The 17,478-nt window shown below is 39.2% G+C and overlaps 2 protein-coding genes across 2 annotated transcripts; both read left to right on the top strand.

Moving 5' to 3' along the window:
- Nucleotides 1-749: 749 nt before the first annotated feature.
- Nucleotides 750-10,528, top strand: LOC146682631 (cyclic GMP-AMP synthase). Its single transcript, XM_085445088.1, has 9 exons — nt 750-869; nt 3,308-3,430; nt 3,524-3,741; nt 4,067-4,295; nt 5,289-5,419; nt 6,382-6,526; nt 7,858-7,957; nt 8,366-8,488; nt 9,638-10,528. Exons 2-9 carry the CDS (start codon nt 3,325-3,327, stop codon nt 10,029-10,031), a joined length of 1,446 nt encoding a protein of 481 aa, XP_085301214.1. The 5' UTR covers nt 750-869; nt 3,308-3,324; the 3' UTR covers nt 10,032-10,528.
- Nucleotides 10,529-11,719: 1,191 nt separating this feature from the next.
- On the top strand, nt 11,720-16,175 carry rpl11 (ribosomal protein L11). Its single transcript, XM_085445145.1, has 6 exons — nt 11,720-11,795; nt 12,415-12,565; nt 13,454-13,560; nt 13,859-13,990; nt 15,295-15,405; nt 16,093-16,175. The coding sequence occupies exons 1-6, from the start codon at nt 11,790-11,792 to the stop codon at nt 16,120-16,122; spliced, it is 537 nt and encodes a 178-aa protein (XP_085301271.1). The 5' UTR covers nt 11,720-11,789; the 3' UTR covers nt 16,123-16,175.
- The last annotated feature ends 1,303 nt before the right edge of the window (nt 16,176-17,478 follow it).

The raw sequence follows: 17,478 nt of genomic DNA, 5'->3' as shown, positions 1-17,478 counted from the left end.
GTGAAGTTAACTCTCTTTCTTTTCTCTCCCTGTGAAATACAGCAGCTGGACCTTCAGCTAGCAACACATTGTGAGACCAACTGGACACAGTTTAGCCGCTTTTGGGCTTTCTTTCTTTACCAGGGCGTTGGTGTTGTGGGTCCAGGTGAGAATGACAAAAATGTGGGTGCCCAGAAACCTCGAGTGGAGACAGATTCCACCCATTCTCCATTTATAATGAGAGGGGAGAGGACCTGTCTGTGTCTTCTGAAGTTCATGATAAGCTTCAGTTTGTTTTCTAAGCACCAGCAGGACAAGTTCTCTGCTCTCTCATCTCCATCAGAGTATGCAGAGAACAAGAATAAGGATTATTTATGCCCTCATTTATTTCTGCAGTAGAATCAAAGGTGACACAGCCTTCACATTTTCTTGAAAATGAAACCAAAAAAATCAGAGGATATTTCCAGATTGTGCAAGATTACTTGGAACAGTGTTTGGTTGAATGTATGACACATTCTTTCCACTTAAGTGATCCTGACCTAACACGAGCAGGTAAGAGATAAAAGCCACAAAAACACAAGTAAAGCATTAAACCTCACACTTGATTCATAGAGCCTAAATGCTTCCTGATGTAGTGGTGTCTTTGTGGGAATTCATTGTTGGGCACACTTGAACGTAAAAGGTGTGTGAGCACATACCCCAGCTCATTGCGCAACATTTTCCCATCAGGGGTGATGAAGCTCAAAACCGGATCCCAGGTAGGAGGAGGAGGAAGAGGGCTTCATCCCTAGATTCTGCTTCATGATAACTGAAAGAGAAAGTAATCCTAGAGTAGGAAGTAAAACACAACAGTCAGGGCTTCATCTCCATTTGCAGAGGACGCTGCTCAGGTGAGTCAAACCGCTGTCGGATTGTTTCATTTGCTTCTTTTCACATCACAAATCACTCGCTTCGGTGTTTTACGGCAGAGGTCACAGAGCCGCGGCTCTTTCGCCCCTCAGCTGTGGTTTTTGAAAGCCAAAATGATCGGATCCGGGATCCGTGAAGCCGAACTTAATATAATGTGCGTAAATGATCAGTATTTATTCAGGTTTGGACGTACACGTTTATAAAAGTGTTATACCTGTGGTCGGATCGCTTCGTATTTCTGTGTGGATTGGAGCACGCGCGTAGGAGTCCTTAAACATTACACAGAAATCACTGGTACGCGTGTAACGCTTAGTTTACGCTCGTGGGTCACATTGTACGCATATGCAACCCTTTTCAGTCAAATTTACCTCCATATTTCTTTGGATCTTTGGATCCACTTACGCAATCAGGTTTTCTTAAACATTAACTACACGAACTCCTTCTTAACACTGCTGGCCTGCAGGGATATTAAAGGGACCTCGTACAGCCCTGATGGGGAGGAGCAGTGATGTTCATAAACACAAACAACGCTAACCGGCCCACTGCTACATTTTGTTTATTTGAAAGTTGGGTATTTACCATCTACTAGTATAAATTATCATAGAGCTCATTTAATTTCATGAGACACATACAGCCAAGTTTGATCCAAAGCGTGGCAGACGACTAAAAGTATTGCTCAATAACCTATAAAACATCTCACCTGAGTTTTTTACTGTAAAGAAAATCAAGGTACACGATAAATTAAATAACACATCCTTTAATCAAACGATGCTTTATCAAATTTGATGAACAGCCTGAGATGTAAATCCGTAAAATTACAGAAAATGGCAAAAAGGACTGAGATTGTCCTCTAACTGAAAAGATGACATTTTCTGTTCATTCACAGAAAATCACATTCATTTGACTAATCTGAATAAATGGCCACAGACCCACAGCAAACAAAACAAAGCAAAACTGTAATGAAATAGTGGAATAGTGAAAAAAGAGAAACTTTTCGGTAATGAATTGTCACCCTGACAAAAAACAAAACAAAACACACCTTAAATTGTATAGTTTAATATTTCTTTCTTTTACTTAGTTTATTTTATTATGCAAGGCCATGGGCTTTATCTTAGTCAGGAGTTGAATATTTCCCTGCTTCTGCAATTTTCTCATCCATTTATTGCTCCAGAGAAGTCTAGAAGTTCATTTTACTCATAAACTTTAAAACAAACCGGCCATGACTGACCGGCCTTTGTTTTTTTACACCCTGTACATTATAAATGTTTTGCTCCCTGCTGACAGCTGAGCTGCTGACATTACATTTCAGCTGGCTTCTGTTTGAATTTTGCTGTACTTTGTTTGGAGGAAGTCTTCTGATATCTGTTAAGTTTTTCACTGTCTCAATGAGAAATTCCTGCTTTTTTGCAGTGGGTAATAAGAAAGTGAATGACGTGTGTATGAATGAAGTGTATGAGAACAGAGCATTGGTAACTTGATTTCAACCAACAGTACAGCACTTTGGTGCAGCTTTTACAGTCAGGTGGTGTTAATGAAAGTCCAGCTGACACAAACTCTGGACTCCAGTGAGTCTGACATGTTCATACCAACTGGGCCCAAAGGGCTCAACTGTCCTGTCAGTTTGTTTAACCAAAGCGTGGAAGGGAGCTGTGAATGTGCAGGATAGCAGCAATGCAGGGTGTGGCCGGATGACTGAAGTGTATGTAGGATGTTGGTCAGGGCTGCAAAAACAACACAACCTTACCATACTGTAATATCATATGGAATACATCAAAGCCAGCAAAGACTAAGCAAACACTTTTTTTTTAGAAACACACAGTCCTAAACTTCAATAATTAAAGACATAAAATCTAACTGTATGATATCTGTTGTAATTTATATAGAATGTATAAATGTTTACCACGTGTTAATAAACCTCTACAATTAGATCAGCAATGTCCAAAGTGTGGGCTGTGGCCCCCTGCTGGGCATTTAAGATGGTGCAGTTGGTCTGCAGAAAAAAACAAAACACAACCATGTAATTTACTATTGTGTAATTAAGATTTACAATTTGAAATGAGTGAGTTAATAAAAAGCTTCGTGTTACTTTTTCTGTTCTGACAGATATTTGGTCCTGAACTTGTCTCGGGAAAAACAAGTGTAGCAGCGGTTAGCAGCTGCTGCAGGTAAAGCGTTTAAAGTGTTACTGTCAGCTCCAAAAAAAGAAAATTGTCAGAAGATCAAAATGAATCAATGATAACACGAAGAAATAAATGAACAGAGCAGTGGTTAAAGGTTAAAGGTTGGATAGGTTGCAGAAAATTTGCAGATTTTAGAATGGGCAAAGTCAGTGGTGTGTTTCTAATATTTTTTTTTACATCTCCCATATTTACGTTTCATAGATTTAATTAAACAGCAGGTTATTTTATCTGTGTTAAAGGCTGAAATAAACGAGTTATGGAGTTAAAGGACAAACAACAACGATCCCCACGTGAGGCACGGGTGGGAGACAGAGTAAAGCCTGTCGCCAGACCAAAAGAGAAGATTCAGCAGCAGCAGTCAGGTGACACTGCCATAATTTTGGGGGCTTTACGTGAATCTTTAACGCTCACCTCTCTGCTTTGCCTAAAAAAATATTATCTTTGTCACTTTGCAGAGGAGGGGGAGGTGGCTGAGGAGTCCGCCATCCCCACAGATCTGGAGACCTGGATCAAAAATAATGCCGAAGACCTGAAGATCCGGCTGACAGACCGTCGCTGGGCTGCTGAGGTGGTCAACGATTTTCGTGAGAATCTGCTGAAATTCCTTAACAATGAACCTTTATTCAAGTCAGCAGAGTTCCTCAACGCCGGCAGCTACTTTGAGAAAGTTAAGGTGAGATCACAGCTTCTGAATTTTAATTCAGACGTGACTATTTTAATGTTTATGTTTTTTAATCCAGTTTTAAGTATTCGTATGTCCTGCCTTTGTTCTTATTAAGTTCACCTGTTCATCTGATCTTCTGACTGCCTGAAAAACATCAAATCACGTCATCAAATAACTCTTGATGCACGAGTATCACTTCAGTAGTTTCTAAAACATCTCATAGCACCTTAGTGATTAATATATAATGAAAGCCTTCCTGCACATCCCTTCCCAGTCTCTGCTCCTCCTGATTGATGTGATCTGATCTGACTTTTAATTCATCCTCTGCTCCCAGATCCACATGCCTGATGAGTTTGACATGATGCTGACGTTTCCAGGCAGCCCAAACCTACGCCTCAACCCGATGAAGCTCGACGGGGGTCTCTTCTACCGGCTCGATCTCACCCGGCCCACTCGACAACCCATTAAGGATTTTCTTCTGGAGAACAACCTCACCCTCTCGTCGAGCAAGGTCCTGAATGAGATGCATCGCCTGGTCCGCAAATTCCTCAAGACCTACAAAGGTTTTCTGCCTCACCTCTAATCTTATACTTCTGTTTCTCCTGCTGGTCTTCTGGCTTTTCCACCTTTTAATGGCTCAAAACTGTTTAGAGAATTTCCTAAAGTTGTCTTGTCAACAGGTCTTAATTGGGTGGGATCTGATCATGGTTTCATGGGATGTAAAACAGACAATCATATTGGGCTAAATTTGGATCAACTTTTACTAAGCAGAGCCCAGTTTTCACGATTATGAGGCTAAATAAAGGCCAGTCAAACAGGCACAAGAAATGATCTTGTTCGATGCTTGTTAGGATCATTTAAAATCAATACCTAGACTGAAAAAAGAACTTGTTAACTCATTTGTGCATTACAGAGACATTTTTTAATTAACACTATCCTGATATTTTTTAAACACAGCTGTATCTTAGTCTCCATCAGAGTTATTATAGTGTCACGTTTTCCATTATTTTCATTTTAGTTCAGTTTAGATGCACAGCAGCAAAACTGTGGTTTTATCATTAACAGCAAAAGAATGTAACAGTGCAAGCACTGCACAGACAAAACTATCCCAGAGTTTATGTGCATATCCATCAAACTCTCTACAGTCAAACTGAACCAAATAAACAAAAAGAGACTAAAGTTGTTATTTTTGCTGATTTTGTAAGTATGCACTATCGTTTCTGTTAGCTTTGCAGTTTTGATTTTGATGTTCGTTAACAAAAAGGTTCATCAACACCAACCCCGAGTCTCCATCACTAGATTAATAAAGTGAGATTAGAAATAATTGATTTTTTTTATTCTTTATTCCCAAAATATCTGCAGTGAATAACAATTTTATAACGAGTAGTCAGTAAACTCTGATGTTACTGAACCACAAGTGTTGAGAAGTGAAGCCCAACATGTTCAGATGCATTTTAATCACAGTGGTACCGGCCTCTTAATGTGCACTCTTCAGAGTGGGATCCTTACACAAACAAAAACAGAGTTTTTAACATTTAACCTGTGCCTGTTTTCAGTGCCCGATGAATGCTATCGCTGGGAGGTGAACAGGAAGCGCGTGCACTCTCCGGCTGTCACTTTGTCTCTCTTCAAAACTGACAAGAACAGCGAGGAGCTGATCTCCGTGGACGTGGTTCCTGCGCTCGAGGTAATCACTGAATCTGCTCTGTGGTCATAAATAAGATTACTGACCGCTTTATGTGTGCTGCTCAAAATCACAATTAAAGGTATGAAGCCTGGAGGACCTGTAGTTTTGTCTGAATGGTGCATGATTCACCTTCAGCACTTTTGTAACAATGCTCAGTTTGTTTAACTTGGACATAAGAGAAATCATCACTGGCTTCTTTCTCCTCCCCCCAAAATTACTCATACCCCTTTAAAGTGACGCCGGAAACTATTGGCAAAATAAAACCACACATCTGCATGTATTGTCTGTACTTTAAGGGCTCTGGAAACACTGGGCTCTCCCAGTCTTGTGTTTCTAATGTTTCCCTCTCAGTAACGTAAAATTTTTAAGTCTTTTGTCAAACCTATCTTGTGCATCAACTTGTAACTTTTTTTGGTTTGACAGTTTGAGGCTTGTTTTTTTGACTAGTGTCAGTTTCAAAGTTTGCTTATAAAGTGAGACACAGAGCAGTGAGTTTAAGGTGTTTATTCACTTGCAAGGGAAGAAATGCCATACATATTTATTCTGGGAGCAGATAAGCTTCAAAGAAATCAGTTTAGTTACCACAAGGAAAAACTACAGGAATATTTACTCCTTACCAGACAGCAACAGCACATAACACACCTCAAAATGGATTACAATAATAAACATAGCCCCCAGTATGCACCTACATTTTTTTCCCACTATACACAAAGGTCACAAAACTAATTTTGAGGAGATAGAATCACTTGGAAATCTAGCAATGACATCTCCCAAAGGGCAAAACAAAACAGGCATCCCAAAAAAGGCTTGACAGAGGAATAACAACATCAGGATGCCATTGAAACCCACCAAAAAATAAATATTAAACAGTGAACCGGGACAGTTACATGACACGTGGCAAAAGAGTTAACTGTGTTTTGCACCTGCTGCGAGGTAATGTTCCTCCTCGTGTCTGTTTGTAGGTTCAAAGTTGGCCGGCTGCGGTTCGTAATGGCCTGGATATATCCAACTGGCTGGGAAAGAAAGCTCTTCAAGACATCCGAAGATTGCCGTGTTATTTTGTACCAAAGAGGCAGAAAGGACGAAACCTCAGCGAGGACGCCAAAGGTGAGAGGAAGCTGACTCCTCTCCAGACCCCAAACTCAGAGAGGAGTTTCTGTGTGGTTTGTTTTAAAAAAGACTGGCAATGCAAAGCACATTCATTTCAGTTCAACTCATTTTCAGTTATATAGAGAAAACAGAGAAAACCAGAACAATCACATGTCCCCCTATGAGCAAGATCTTCAACGACAGTGGGAAAGAAAAACTCCCTTTTAACAGGAAGAAACCTCCAGCATAACAGCCTGAGCGTTTGGCTCATGGTGATATAGTGATATAGTGATACATACTCTGATTTATCATTATGAAACCTTGTCCGTCTTTAACATAAGGTGAAACAGTGACTGAAAAAAGTATTATCCACCATTCATCCTTTCATTTTCTTAACTGCTTAACCCACAGGTGTCAAATTCCAGGCCTCGAGGGCCGGTGTCCTGCAGGTTTTAGATGGATTCTTGATCCATCACAGCTGATTTAAATAGCTAAATTACCTCCTCAACATGTCTTCAAGTTCTCCAGAGGCCTGGTAATGAACTAATCATTTGATTTGAGTGTGTGTACCCAGGGTGATATCTAGAACCTGCAAGGCACCGGCCCTCGAGGCCTGGAGTTCGACACCCCTGACTTAACAGTTCAGCTAACGGTAGCTATATGACAGAAAATAAGGAAAAGCCTGATAGATTCACTTCAACAACAGCCAGAAAGTTTAAAAAAGTATTATTTTTCTGTAAGATGATACAAATGTTTTGTTTAGGATAAAGGTCGGGGTGTTTCTCAGTGTTTTTCCAGCATCAGCTTTAAAGATTCCCATTATGTTGGAAGCTTCTTGAGCTAGGTCCTTCAGTGTTTTGGGGCAAATATCTGGTGCTATGCTTCAGTGACTCTCAGGGGTGGAGCTCATGTTAACAAAGTGACGGATTCTTGAAGTCACTAAAATATTTGGATGTCCAATTTATGACAGCAGGTTTGTATATGTGTAGAAATCCCAGTTTTGCAGGTAGACGACTGTTTTATTTACATCTTCTCATGGACAAGACATATAATAATATTTAAAACAGTCCAAATCGTGTGAATGGTTTCAGAGATATCGAAGTTTGAGTACTGGGGAAAAACAATCAATACATTTTGATCCATCTTCAGTGTACAGGTATGACACCATGACCGAAGTCCAAAATAATAACAACAACTAAGAGCAAAGACAAAATATAAAATAAGACAAACTATGACAGGTCATAGATAGGTTTGAATCTCTGAAGCTTTATTGCACAATAGACAGTGCTCGGTTTTGTTGTATGCTGTCCGAATACGTGGTGATATTATGTTTTGCCTTCCCTCATCAGAGAGCTGGAGGATCTCTTTCTCTCACATTGAGAAGAAAATCATCACGTCTCATGGTAACAAGAAAACCTGCTGTGAGAGTCGTGACACCAAATGCTGCCGGTGAGACATCTTCTCACACAAGATCTGATCATCTTGGAATCACAGGCCGGAGTAAAGCACTTAAGTGTCGAGTGTCATTTAGACAGAATCTTAATTGATAGATTTAATTGGTTTGACCACAGTATTCAGAGTTGATGATGTCGCTGTGTAAAATGACATAAGTGCAATTACAGATCTTGTGCCATCCTGTGCAGTTCTGTTTTAGAGCTACACTTATTATGCTTGTAGAGCATTTTCGATAAGATAATAAACAAATAATTGAGTAATGTAGAGCTGGGATCAGCTCCAGCCTGCCTGTGAGCCTAGACTGTCTAATTGGCTAATGAAGTGGATGACAAATGTCACAGATTTTAAACTTTTGGATTGTGCCTTTCTGCCATATGTTTTTTTTTTTGGTTTTTTTTGCAGAAAGCGGTGCTTAATGCTCCTCAAATCTCTGATTGAGGGTCTAAAACAACGTTTTCCTGAAGAGCTGAATGACCTCTGTTCGTACCATGGGAAGACCACCTTCCTGCACACCCTGTCCACCAGGTATTCCTCAAAACTCTCGTTACAGGGGTAGGCTAAAGGTAGAGCTAACGATGGTTGGCTTGAAGTCCTGATTTCTCCTGACGTATGTGTGGGTGATAAATTCATGTAAAAAAGAAATGTGATGTACTGGCGGCTTCCAACTCACTTGCTGTTATGTTTTCCTTTTTGTTCTTATATGTTTATATATATACATATATATATATATATACATATATATATATACGTGTGTGTATATATATATATATATAGATAGATAGATAGATAGATAGATAGATAGATAGATAGATAGATAGATAGATAGATAGATAGATAGATAGATAGATAGATAGATAGATAGATAGATAGATAGATAGATAGATAGATATCTCAACCTTGTTTGAAATTGCATTGTTCAAACATAAATGACTTTACTAATCTCTAAATAAATTAAAGAACTACAAAGTGAATTCCTAAATGAATTTGCTAATGCATATTTTCTTGCACAAGTCATTGTTGAGGCACAAAATCAGCATCTGCAACAGATTATGTTCCCAGCTGTGAGAAGCTCCACCCACCTCCTGTTTAAACCTTCTGTTAGTAAGGGACAGCCAATCAAAAGAAGGTCTAATGCAGTGGTTCCCAAACTGTGCAGTGGCCCCTCTAGTGGCACACGAAGCCACTGCCAATGGGTTGCAGACATACATGCCCATAATGGAAAGAAGTTGAATACAATAATAACATTTTTATTTATTTATTTGTTTTTGGGGAACATAAGTAAAGTAGAGTATTTGATGTTAGTGCATTGATCTTTATTTAACTAAAGTTCAGCTTGGTCCCTGGTTTTGTTGTGAAAAACAAAATAAAAGACAAAATTGTTGCATGTGGAGAATTAATCGTGGCTCAGGGTCCAAAGCTACCCTATTAGACTCCAAGAATAAAAAATATGTAAAGATTAGCACAATCGTTTCCTTTCAGTTGAATAACAAGCAAAACATTTCCTATTTAAATCTCTGCAAAATATTACAAGTAAATATAACAAAGTATATTTATGCTTATTACTAATTATAATGATAAGAATGAGTGACCTGTAATCTGCCCACAAATTGATATGACTCTTAACTTACATACGTGATTTCTCTGATGTTTTCCTCCCTGCATCCTGTCTTTCAGGTATGACGATGCCAAATGGAACCCTCAGGACCTTCCTGTCTGCTTCCTGTATCTTGTCCGGGCGCTGGAGGACTATGCGAGCAGAGGCAACCTCCCTCACTTCTTTGCTCCCGAATGCAACCTCTTCTCGCCGTCCTCCTTCTCTCGTAAAGCTCTGGCTTTCCTCGTCAGTGCCCTGAAGGAGCAGAGGAGGGAGGGCCTGCCCCTACTGAAGCCTCCAGCTCTGGTGCCACCTCTGATGCCCAGGGAAGATTTAGATGAAACCTGCAATGAGACGTTTGAGGAAAGGTCCTTCGTACTGGTTCACTTTGTGGACGCAGCACTGATGAATAAACTGGGTGTAGCATTTACTGTCCTGGTGGGTTATGCCTTCTATATCCTGTTATCCTGTTAAGTAATGAGAAATGTGAAGTATGATGCTGATTAAGTGAAACCCTGTGACCAAAAACTGATTTCAGACATTTCAGGTGAAATCAAATTAACGTCATTGTACATTGTTTGATGTTATGAAGTAGTTATAAAAAAAACATTTTACATCCTGATATTTTCTTTACTTAATAATAGCATTAAACTTCCAGGTGGACCTATAGTGCATGTCGTAGAGCTATTCCATGGCAGCCTTTCGAGCCATGAAATAGTTCATTGATGTCATTAAAGGTTAGGTTGTGTTCACATTATTTACCTTTATTATTATTATTGTTGTTGTTGTTGTTGTTGTTGTTGTTGTTGTTTCCCGTTCCCTCACTTTTTCTATCTATGTAGAATTTTAGATCTTTTTGAATTATTGTGTTTTTGTGAAAATCGGATTTAATGTGACTTCCTTGCAACCTAAAAAAACAAAATTAATAAATCTATTTTATAGAGAGGTATTTAAAGTGTAATAAAGGCAAATAATAATAATAATAAAATACAAAAACATTAGTTTGAGTTTTGTGTGTGCGTGTGGCTCAATTCACCATTTTAAATGTTGTGTTTTTGAAAAAATTAAGTGTAATATGACTCAGCTTCATAAACAAAAATATTAATAGATCAAAAAGGGAAACTCATCCAACAGCTTTTCCATTAGGTGTAATTATTGCTTAATTAAATAGCAATATATAGAAAAGATAATACATTGGATGATAATTATTGTAATTTTTTAATTGTCTTGCTTTCACAAATAATTATAAAAGAAATGAGGACGGCTTGCTTCGTCTTGAAATTGTTTTGTCTGGTAAAAACTCTGAAGACAAAAATATATTTAATCAACATATATTTAATTAATTAATCCTGTAAACAGATATTTACAGGATGGTAGTGAGACCTGCTAGTGTTTGTTTGGAAAGGGTGGCTCTAAAAAAAGACAGGAGGCCGAGCAGGAAGGCACAGAGTAGAAGATGTTAATATTTCACTGGGAATGACCTGAATGGACAACATAAGAACTGAGTGCATCAGCAAGACAGCTCAGGTTGAGCGGTTAGAGAAGCGAGGCTGAGGTGGTCTGGACATGTGCAGAGGAAGGATAGTGGATATACTGGACAGAAGATGTTGAATATGGAGCTGCCAGGCAGGAAGGAAAGAGGAAGAGGAGGTTCGTGGATGCAGCGAGGAAGGTGGTCGAGAGGGTTAGTGTGACAGAAGAGGATGTTAGAGGCAGGGTGAGATGGAGGCTGATGATCTGCTTTGGTAATCCCTAAAGGAAATAGATTGAAAAGACATAGTAGTTAACAGTGATACAGAAGAAATACACATGAGCATCTTTCAATAGACTTGAAGCACCTGGCAGCCAGCATAAATGCCTCCTCCTGCCTATTAGCGCAGTTATGTTGAATTTTGAAGCGTTGCTTAAATTATAGTGGGAAACAGGGCAAAAAAAGCACTGTGTGTTAATTTATCAGTCAAAACTGCTGATTTTACCTTCAAAAGAAAAAAGTTTAAAACTTTCTTTTATGACGTCTAATATTTTAGCTCTATTGTCATTTTAACTTTATGATATATTTTTAACTTTATTTATTTTTGTTGTTGTTGTTGATGTTTTTAGCTGTTATTATTATTTCACGTTACACGGAACCTTGGCTCTCTCCATCGATGTTTCCTCAAGCCGCGTTTCGGTGAACCCACGACTATAAATATACGTCGCCGGAAACGAAACGCCCTCTTTTAGTGATCCAACATGGCGGTGAGTATCGTCTCACGTCGTACTGTGGCGATGAAATGTGAAGTTACGGTTAAAATCTGCAGTCATCGGAGCAGCAGGCTCATCCTGATGGCTGATCCGTCAACAGAGCCATAGACCTCACTGTGGTTGATCACACTGGGGTCGTATTTGTACATAAAAGTTGGAGAAAAGTGATTAAAAGTAGGAAAGCGAGTAATGCTAACCAGCTAGCCGCTAACAGACTCTGTGAACCTGTGCGCTTCCGCTATTAAAGTTCAGATTGCAGAGACGTTCAGGCCGCTTTTTGAGCGTGTTGTTATTTAATCGAGGTGTTTTTAGGCAGTTTAACGGGGTTGCCAAAAATCAGGACGTGTATGATTCTTGTGTCAGTGCTAACAGTAGCATTAGCAGCGGGGATATGTACGGACATGTTCTCCGGCCGGCATGTGTTGATCTCAGGCTGAAGTAGATCAGATCATTGACAGGACGTAAGAGACTGAAGGAATAAACTGAAGCTCGAGTAAGGCTGGTTTTTTAGCGGAACAGGAGCAGCTAAGATGGTGTGAGGACTTTGGATGATGGTGGTTTTGTCATGTTTTATATTTTTGAGTTGCTGATCCTATGTGTTGTTCCCTTTCAGGACCAGGGTGAGAAGAAGGAGAACCCCATGCGAGAGGTCCGCATTCGCAAGCTCTGCTTGAACATCTGCGTGGGAGAGAGCGGAGACAGACTGACCAGAGCTGCCAAGGTGCTGGAGCAGCTCACGGGGCAGACCCCCGTCTTCTCCAAGGGTAGGTGTCTGTCTCACTTTAGCAAAAAACACAACTTTGTCACAGTTACACAGTACAACCAGGTTCAAAGGTAAAGTCCCTGTGTATATGATAAAGGACAGTACAAATATACAACACAAGAGTGCCATATGGACAGGTGAGGGTAAGACCAAACAGAATCTAAGCTATTGGGATGAAATGGTCTCTGAGGCCTGAGTTGTGAGTATTGAAGACTCTTGTGTTGCCATTATTTGTATTTTACTTTGAAAACTCACTTGCCAATGGCCTCTCTTGGACTTGCGTACCTCCTGACAGGAGATGGTGACTGTAGTCCTCGTTTGGCACACCGGTACATTAGTGATATTGTTGCCTGTTGCAGGTTCTAGTCGGGTCCTCCTGCATAGAAAAACAAAGTTTTCACTTTCTAGCTGTGGTTTAGTCTTAGTTATTAGTTGTACTGTAATAAAATATGCATAATTCACTTAACTGACTTCTGCAACTGGTGCTGATGAGTGAGGGCAACAAGCCAGCAAATCTGTGGTAACGGCTCCGGGTTATGTTTCTGTTCTCGGTTGAGTTTAAGCCTGTTTCTTAAAGTCAAGAAAACTTCTTTGAAAAGTCTATTTTACTGTTAAAAAACAAAAATGATCACCAGACTTTTTCAAATCCTAAAGTCAAATGTAAGCAGCTGAACAGAGGTTATGATTAACCGCGGCACACATCCCGCCTTGTGTTTGATGGGCCAGTAGTAGCTCAACTTTTTAAACTACTTCCTGTAGCCCCTTGCTATGTGTCTAATCTTAAATGTGTACCTCCTTGAGGAGGAATGGACTGCATTTTGGAAATATTTCACTCCGCTTCGTGCTGTTATGGGGACTTAAAGGTTGTTTTTGTTTCCTCCTCCTGCAGCCCGCTACACTGTGAGATCCTTTGGTATTCGCAGAAATGAAAAGATTGCTGTCCACTGCACCGTCCGTGGAGCCAAAGCAGAGGAGATTCTGGAGAAGGGACTCAAGGTCTGTGTCTCCATGTCATGTTTTACCTGCATCCATGTGATCTTTTTCCACTTTTCAGCCCTTGGTGTCGCTTACCCAGACTGATAAATGTTAAGGTTTTATATTGTAGTGTTTAAAATTTGAGTAAAATTTAAAATCATAGAAAACTTTTCAATAAAAAATTCATCGTTCTTCACAAAAAAAATTTGTATTAATGTAGAGTTATTCAAATTGACATGAATATTCAGATTTGTTGTCGTGTTTTGGGGGAATTTTCTTGTGCTGTTGCAGTAAATCGGTTCTCCTCTGCTGCTTCCAGGTGCGTGAGTACGAGTTGAGAAAGAACAACTTCTCCGACACCGGAAACTTTGGCTTCGGCATCCAGGAGCACATCGATCTGGGCATCAAGTACGACCCCAGCATCGGCATCTACGGTCTGGACTTCTATGTGGTGAGGAAGACTCGAATGCCTTTAAGAGTAGATAATTGTAGCGCTTATTTGGTGGGTCAGTAACGGCTACTTGTCTCCTTTTGCTTTGATTGTTCGTGTGTAGGTGCTTGATGTTGTTTGGACCTGTCATTCAAGGTTTTTGAGGGTTTTATGGTTTTAGATGACAGTAAGACAACAAATCATAATAAATACGATGTAACGGGGATTTATTTGACTCATTTAATCCTCGGAGCAGCTTCCTGCAGTAGGTTTGTCTCAAGTGCTTATGTTTAGCAGTGTTTTATATTCATGTCAGTTTATTTGATGCCATCATTGTAGTGTGGCCTTTGCAGTGAGGCACAGAGACTTTGTTCTGATGTTGTCCTTCCATTTTTTATTTTTTATTTATTTATTTATTTTGCTCATTTTATAACCACAAAAAAATATTTTAAGCTTGACTAAATTAAATCAGTGAGGGGGAACAAAAGTTCTTTACCTTTTAAAACCGAAACCTAAAAAAAAAAAAATTAGCGTGAAAAAATAGCATACAGCTTGACAGGTTTTGCTGTATAATAAAATAAATGAGAATTTGTCTTCAGGGCTGCGATACGCAGATTTTCAGCCTTTTTTTTTTTCTTAGTACTTTTAATGTAAATCCAATTTTCCAAAAATACCAGGAAACTTGACTGAGGAAGGTGATTCTTTTGAAATCCCAAATCAGGAAATCGACAGGACTTCAGTATGAATTTATACACAGTGTAACAAACAGCACAGTCACACAAATATAAGTGCTGGAAATGGTGTAGACTTCATCGTACTCTCTACACAGAACACGCTAATTTAAATTGAGCTTTAGACCTCCCACCAGAGGAGGTGAGCAAAGACACGAAGAGAAAGTTAATTTTTAACAAAACAGCCTAGTTTAATTTTAATGTGGTGACAGCTGAATGTGAAGTGCGGTGCAGCTGCATAGACTGTCATTATAAACCCACTCACAGCTGTATGCTGTTTACTCGGATGTGACGTCTGATTTAGAAATCACACACAAAGCTGATCGTCTTTAACTGAAGCAGTACATAAAAAGTTAAGCTCTGCTTTAATGGAGTTTACTTTCTCCTATTGAAGTCGTGCACTGTGCAGCCAATATTTGCTAATGTTTTTGTAACATTCATAAGTATTAAATGATTGTTTTTATTTCATAAGCGAATCAAGTTTTGAAAACTGTTTTGGGGGCTGTACTGAGGTCAAAGCTTTGGCTTCACAGACGCGCATCCATGCTGCTCGGAGCCTTTTCTGAAGCGCTCTCCCCTGTTTGTTGCGTTCAGGTTCTGGGCAGACCCGGCTTCAGCATCGCCGACAAGAAGCGGAAAAGGGGCCGCATCGGTTTCAAGCACCGCATCCGCAAAGAGGAGTCCATGCGCTGGTTCCAGCAGAAAGTGAGTACACAGATCCTGATTGCTGCCAGATTACGTGTCCTTTATGGAAGAATTACCCTCTGTAGGGCAACACTTTCACCACCAGGGGGAAGAGTTTCCCACTGGGTGTGCAGCTCATTTCCTGTAGAGGCTTGACCTTTTTATAAGACCACTGTTAAGAACGAGAATGTGCTGTTAGTGACCTGCATGAGTGAAGGTTGGGTTGATTTGGTCATAGCAGGTGCTTCTTTACATTTTTTTTTTTTTAATAGCTGACGTTAATTTTTGAAGTTTTTAAACAGTTTCGAAAGAAAGAAATTTAGAAAACGCTCCTTTAAAAGCGACAAAGAGGAGGAACAGGATGTTTGACTCAGTTTGAGTGTCATAAACCTTTCAAAGCTCAAATGTTGACCAAATGTTAAACCTTTATTTTGAAGGGGAAACCCTGATATTTGTTGAACTTCTAATTCAAGTTAAATGCTGAACATGTATCATAAGATTTGGTGGATAATTTGCTGAAAAGTAGCACCTTTGAATCAGAGGAGGCTGATTGTATTATTATTTTTGAATTATTGAAAAGGGTAATTAAACTATTTTTAAAAGTTTTGCAGCTTTTTAAAAATTCACGTCCTTTTTGAGTGAAACGGTTCTTCTGAAAATTCAAATTCCTTCATGTGTAACCTCTCATTCTCGTCTCCTCTCTTTCAGTACGATGGCATCATCCTCCCCGGCAAGTAAAGGACCACCTTTTGATCTTGTTTGTAACAAAGTAATAAAATGGGAAAAAATAAGTTTTTGTCTCGTGTTTTTTATTTCTCAGATCTTTTAATTGATTGTGGGAGGGGAAAAAAACTGACATGCAGAAATGTTGTGCCGATTATGAGGGAAAAATTTAAGTGTTAATTTCTGAAATGCAGCAGCATTAATTTTACTTGCGTACAGTAGTACTTTAATGTGCTCACTTTAAATGCAAACATGTTTAAAACTGGAATAAAATTCTGATAAAAGTACTAACATCCTTCAGTTTATCAACATTCGAGGTATTCTGATTTCCGAGTTGCAGTTTCATTATTTTGCTAATAGTTTTTATTATTATTTAAGCTTTATTTATGCAGGTAGTCCCATTGAGACTCAGTGTCTCATTTACAAGACATTAAAATTGAACAATAAAATGAGTTCTGCTTAACATTCTCACAGCAGTAGAAGAACATGAAACTGCTTAAAGGCAACTTCTTTAAAATACTAGAGGAGTTACAGTTTAAATGTACCCCTGCTGTGACACCAGCAATAATTCACGTCATGCAGTAGACACATTAATAAAGAAATAAACAATGCGTGTTCTGCAAAATGAGTTTATGATAAATCACATGCTAAAGAAAACGATCCTCACTGTGTAACAGGAAGTGTTGAGGTGGTTGAGAAGCAGAAACCATGGCAACAAAGGACAACCCTTCACTTTGCAGAGCTCAGCTAGCGCTCTTCCTGTTTCTCCAAGCACAGAGGAGCAGGTACAACTCCTGCTGGATTAGTGGGTGGATCCACGAAGGTTTATGCTTCATAACTGATCATGATCAAAGACACTTGACTTCAGTAGGATTGTGATTTATCCTTAAGGCTTTAAATGCCTGCAAAATACTCAGTACGATTTCCAGGCTCCTGCACAGTGCCATGTTGCATGTGATAAACCTGTGTTTTTGCACATGATAAATATATATTTATGCCCAAAATGCTGACTTATTTGATTGTGTAAATTCTTCATGTAACTCTGTTACACAAGGGTGATGTAAAATGTAAATTAAAAAGGAATCTGGTCAAATAAAATTTAATTTTTTTTTATACCAAGCGCATACATCTATATAAAGCAAATACATTTTTAATTTTATATTTTTGTTGCATTTTACTCAAAACTATTGTTTCATGTTTACGAGGGACAAGGATAATGAATTTTTTAGGTTTTATTGAAATCGTGCAGTCATGTTTCTTGCACTGATTTTCTGCCCTGAAAAGCAGTAAGTCGTTCGTGTCTCCACTTCTAACGTGACGTCTAAAAAAGAGAGTGTCCACAATAAACAACAGGCAGAGTCGACTTGTTTT

Source organism: Copadichromis virginalis, linkage group LG22 (genome assembly GCF_057382275.1).
Source record: "Copadichromis virginalis isolate Kocher_CV1m ecotype Utaka linkage group LG22, C_Virginalis_male_GT1.1, whole genome shotgun sequence".
NCBI classification, from domain to species: Eukaryota; Metazoa; Chordata; class Actinopteri; order Cichliformes; family Cichlidae; genus Copadichromis; species Copadichromis virginalis.
The sequence above is the reverse complement of the archived record's forward strand: the minus strand, read 5'-3'. Positions and strand labels throughout refer to the sequence as shown.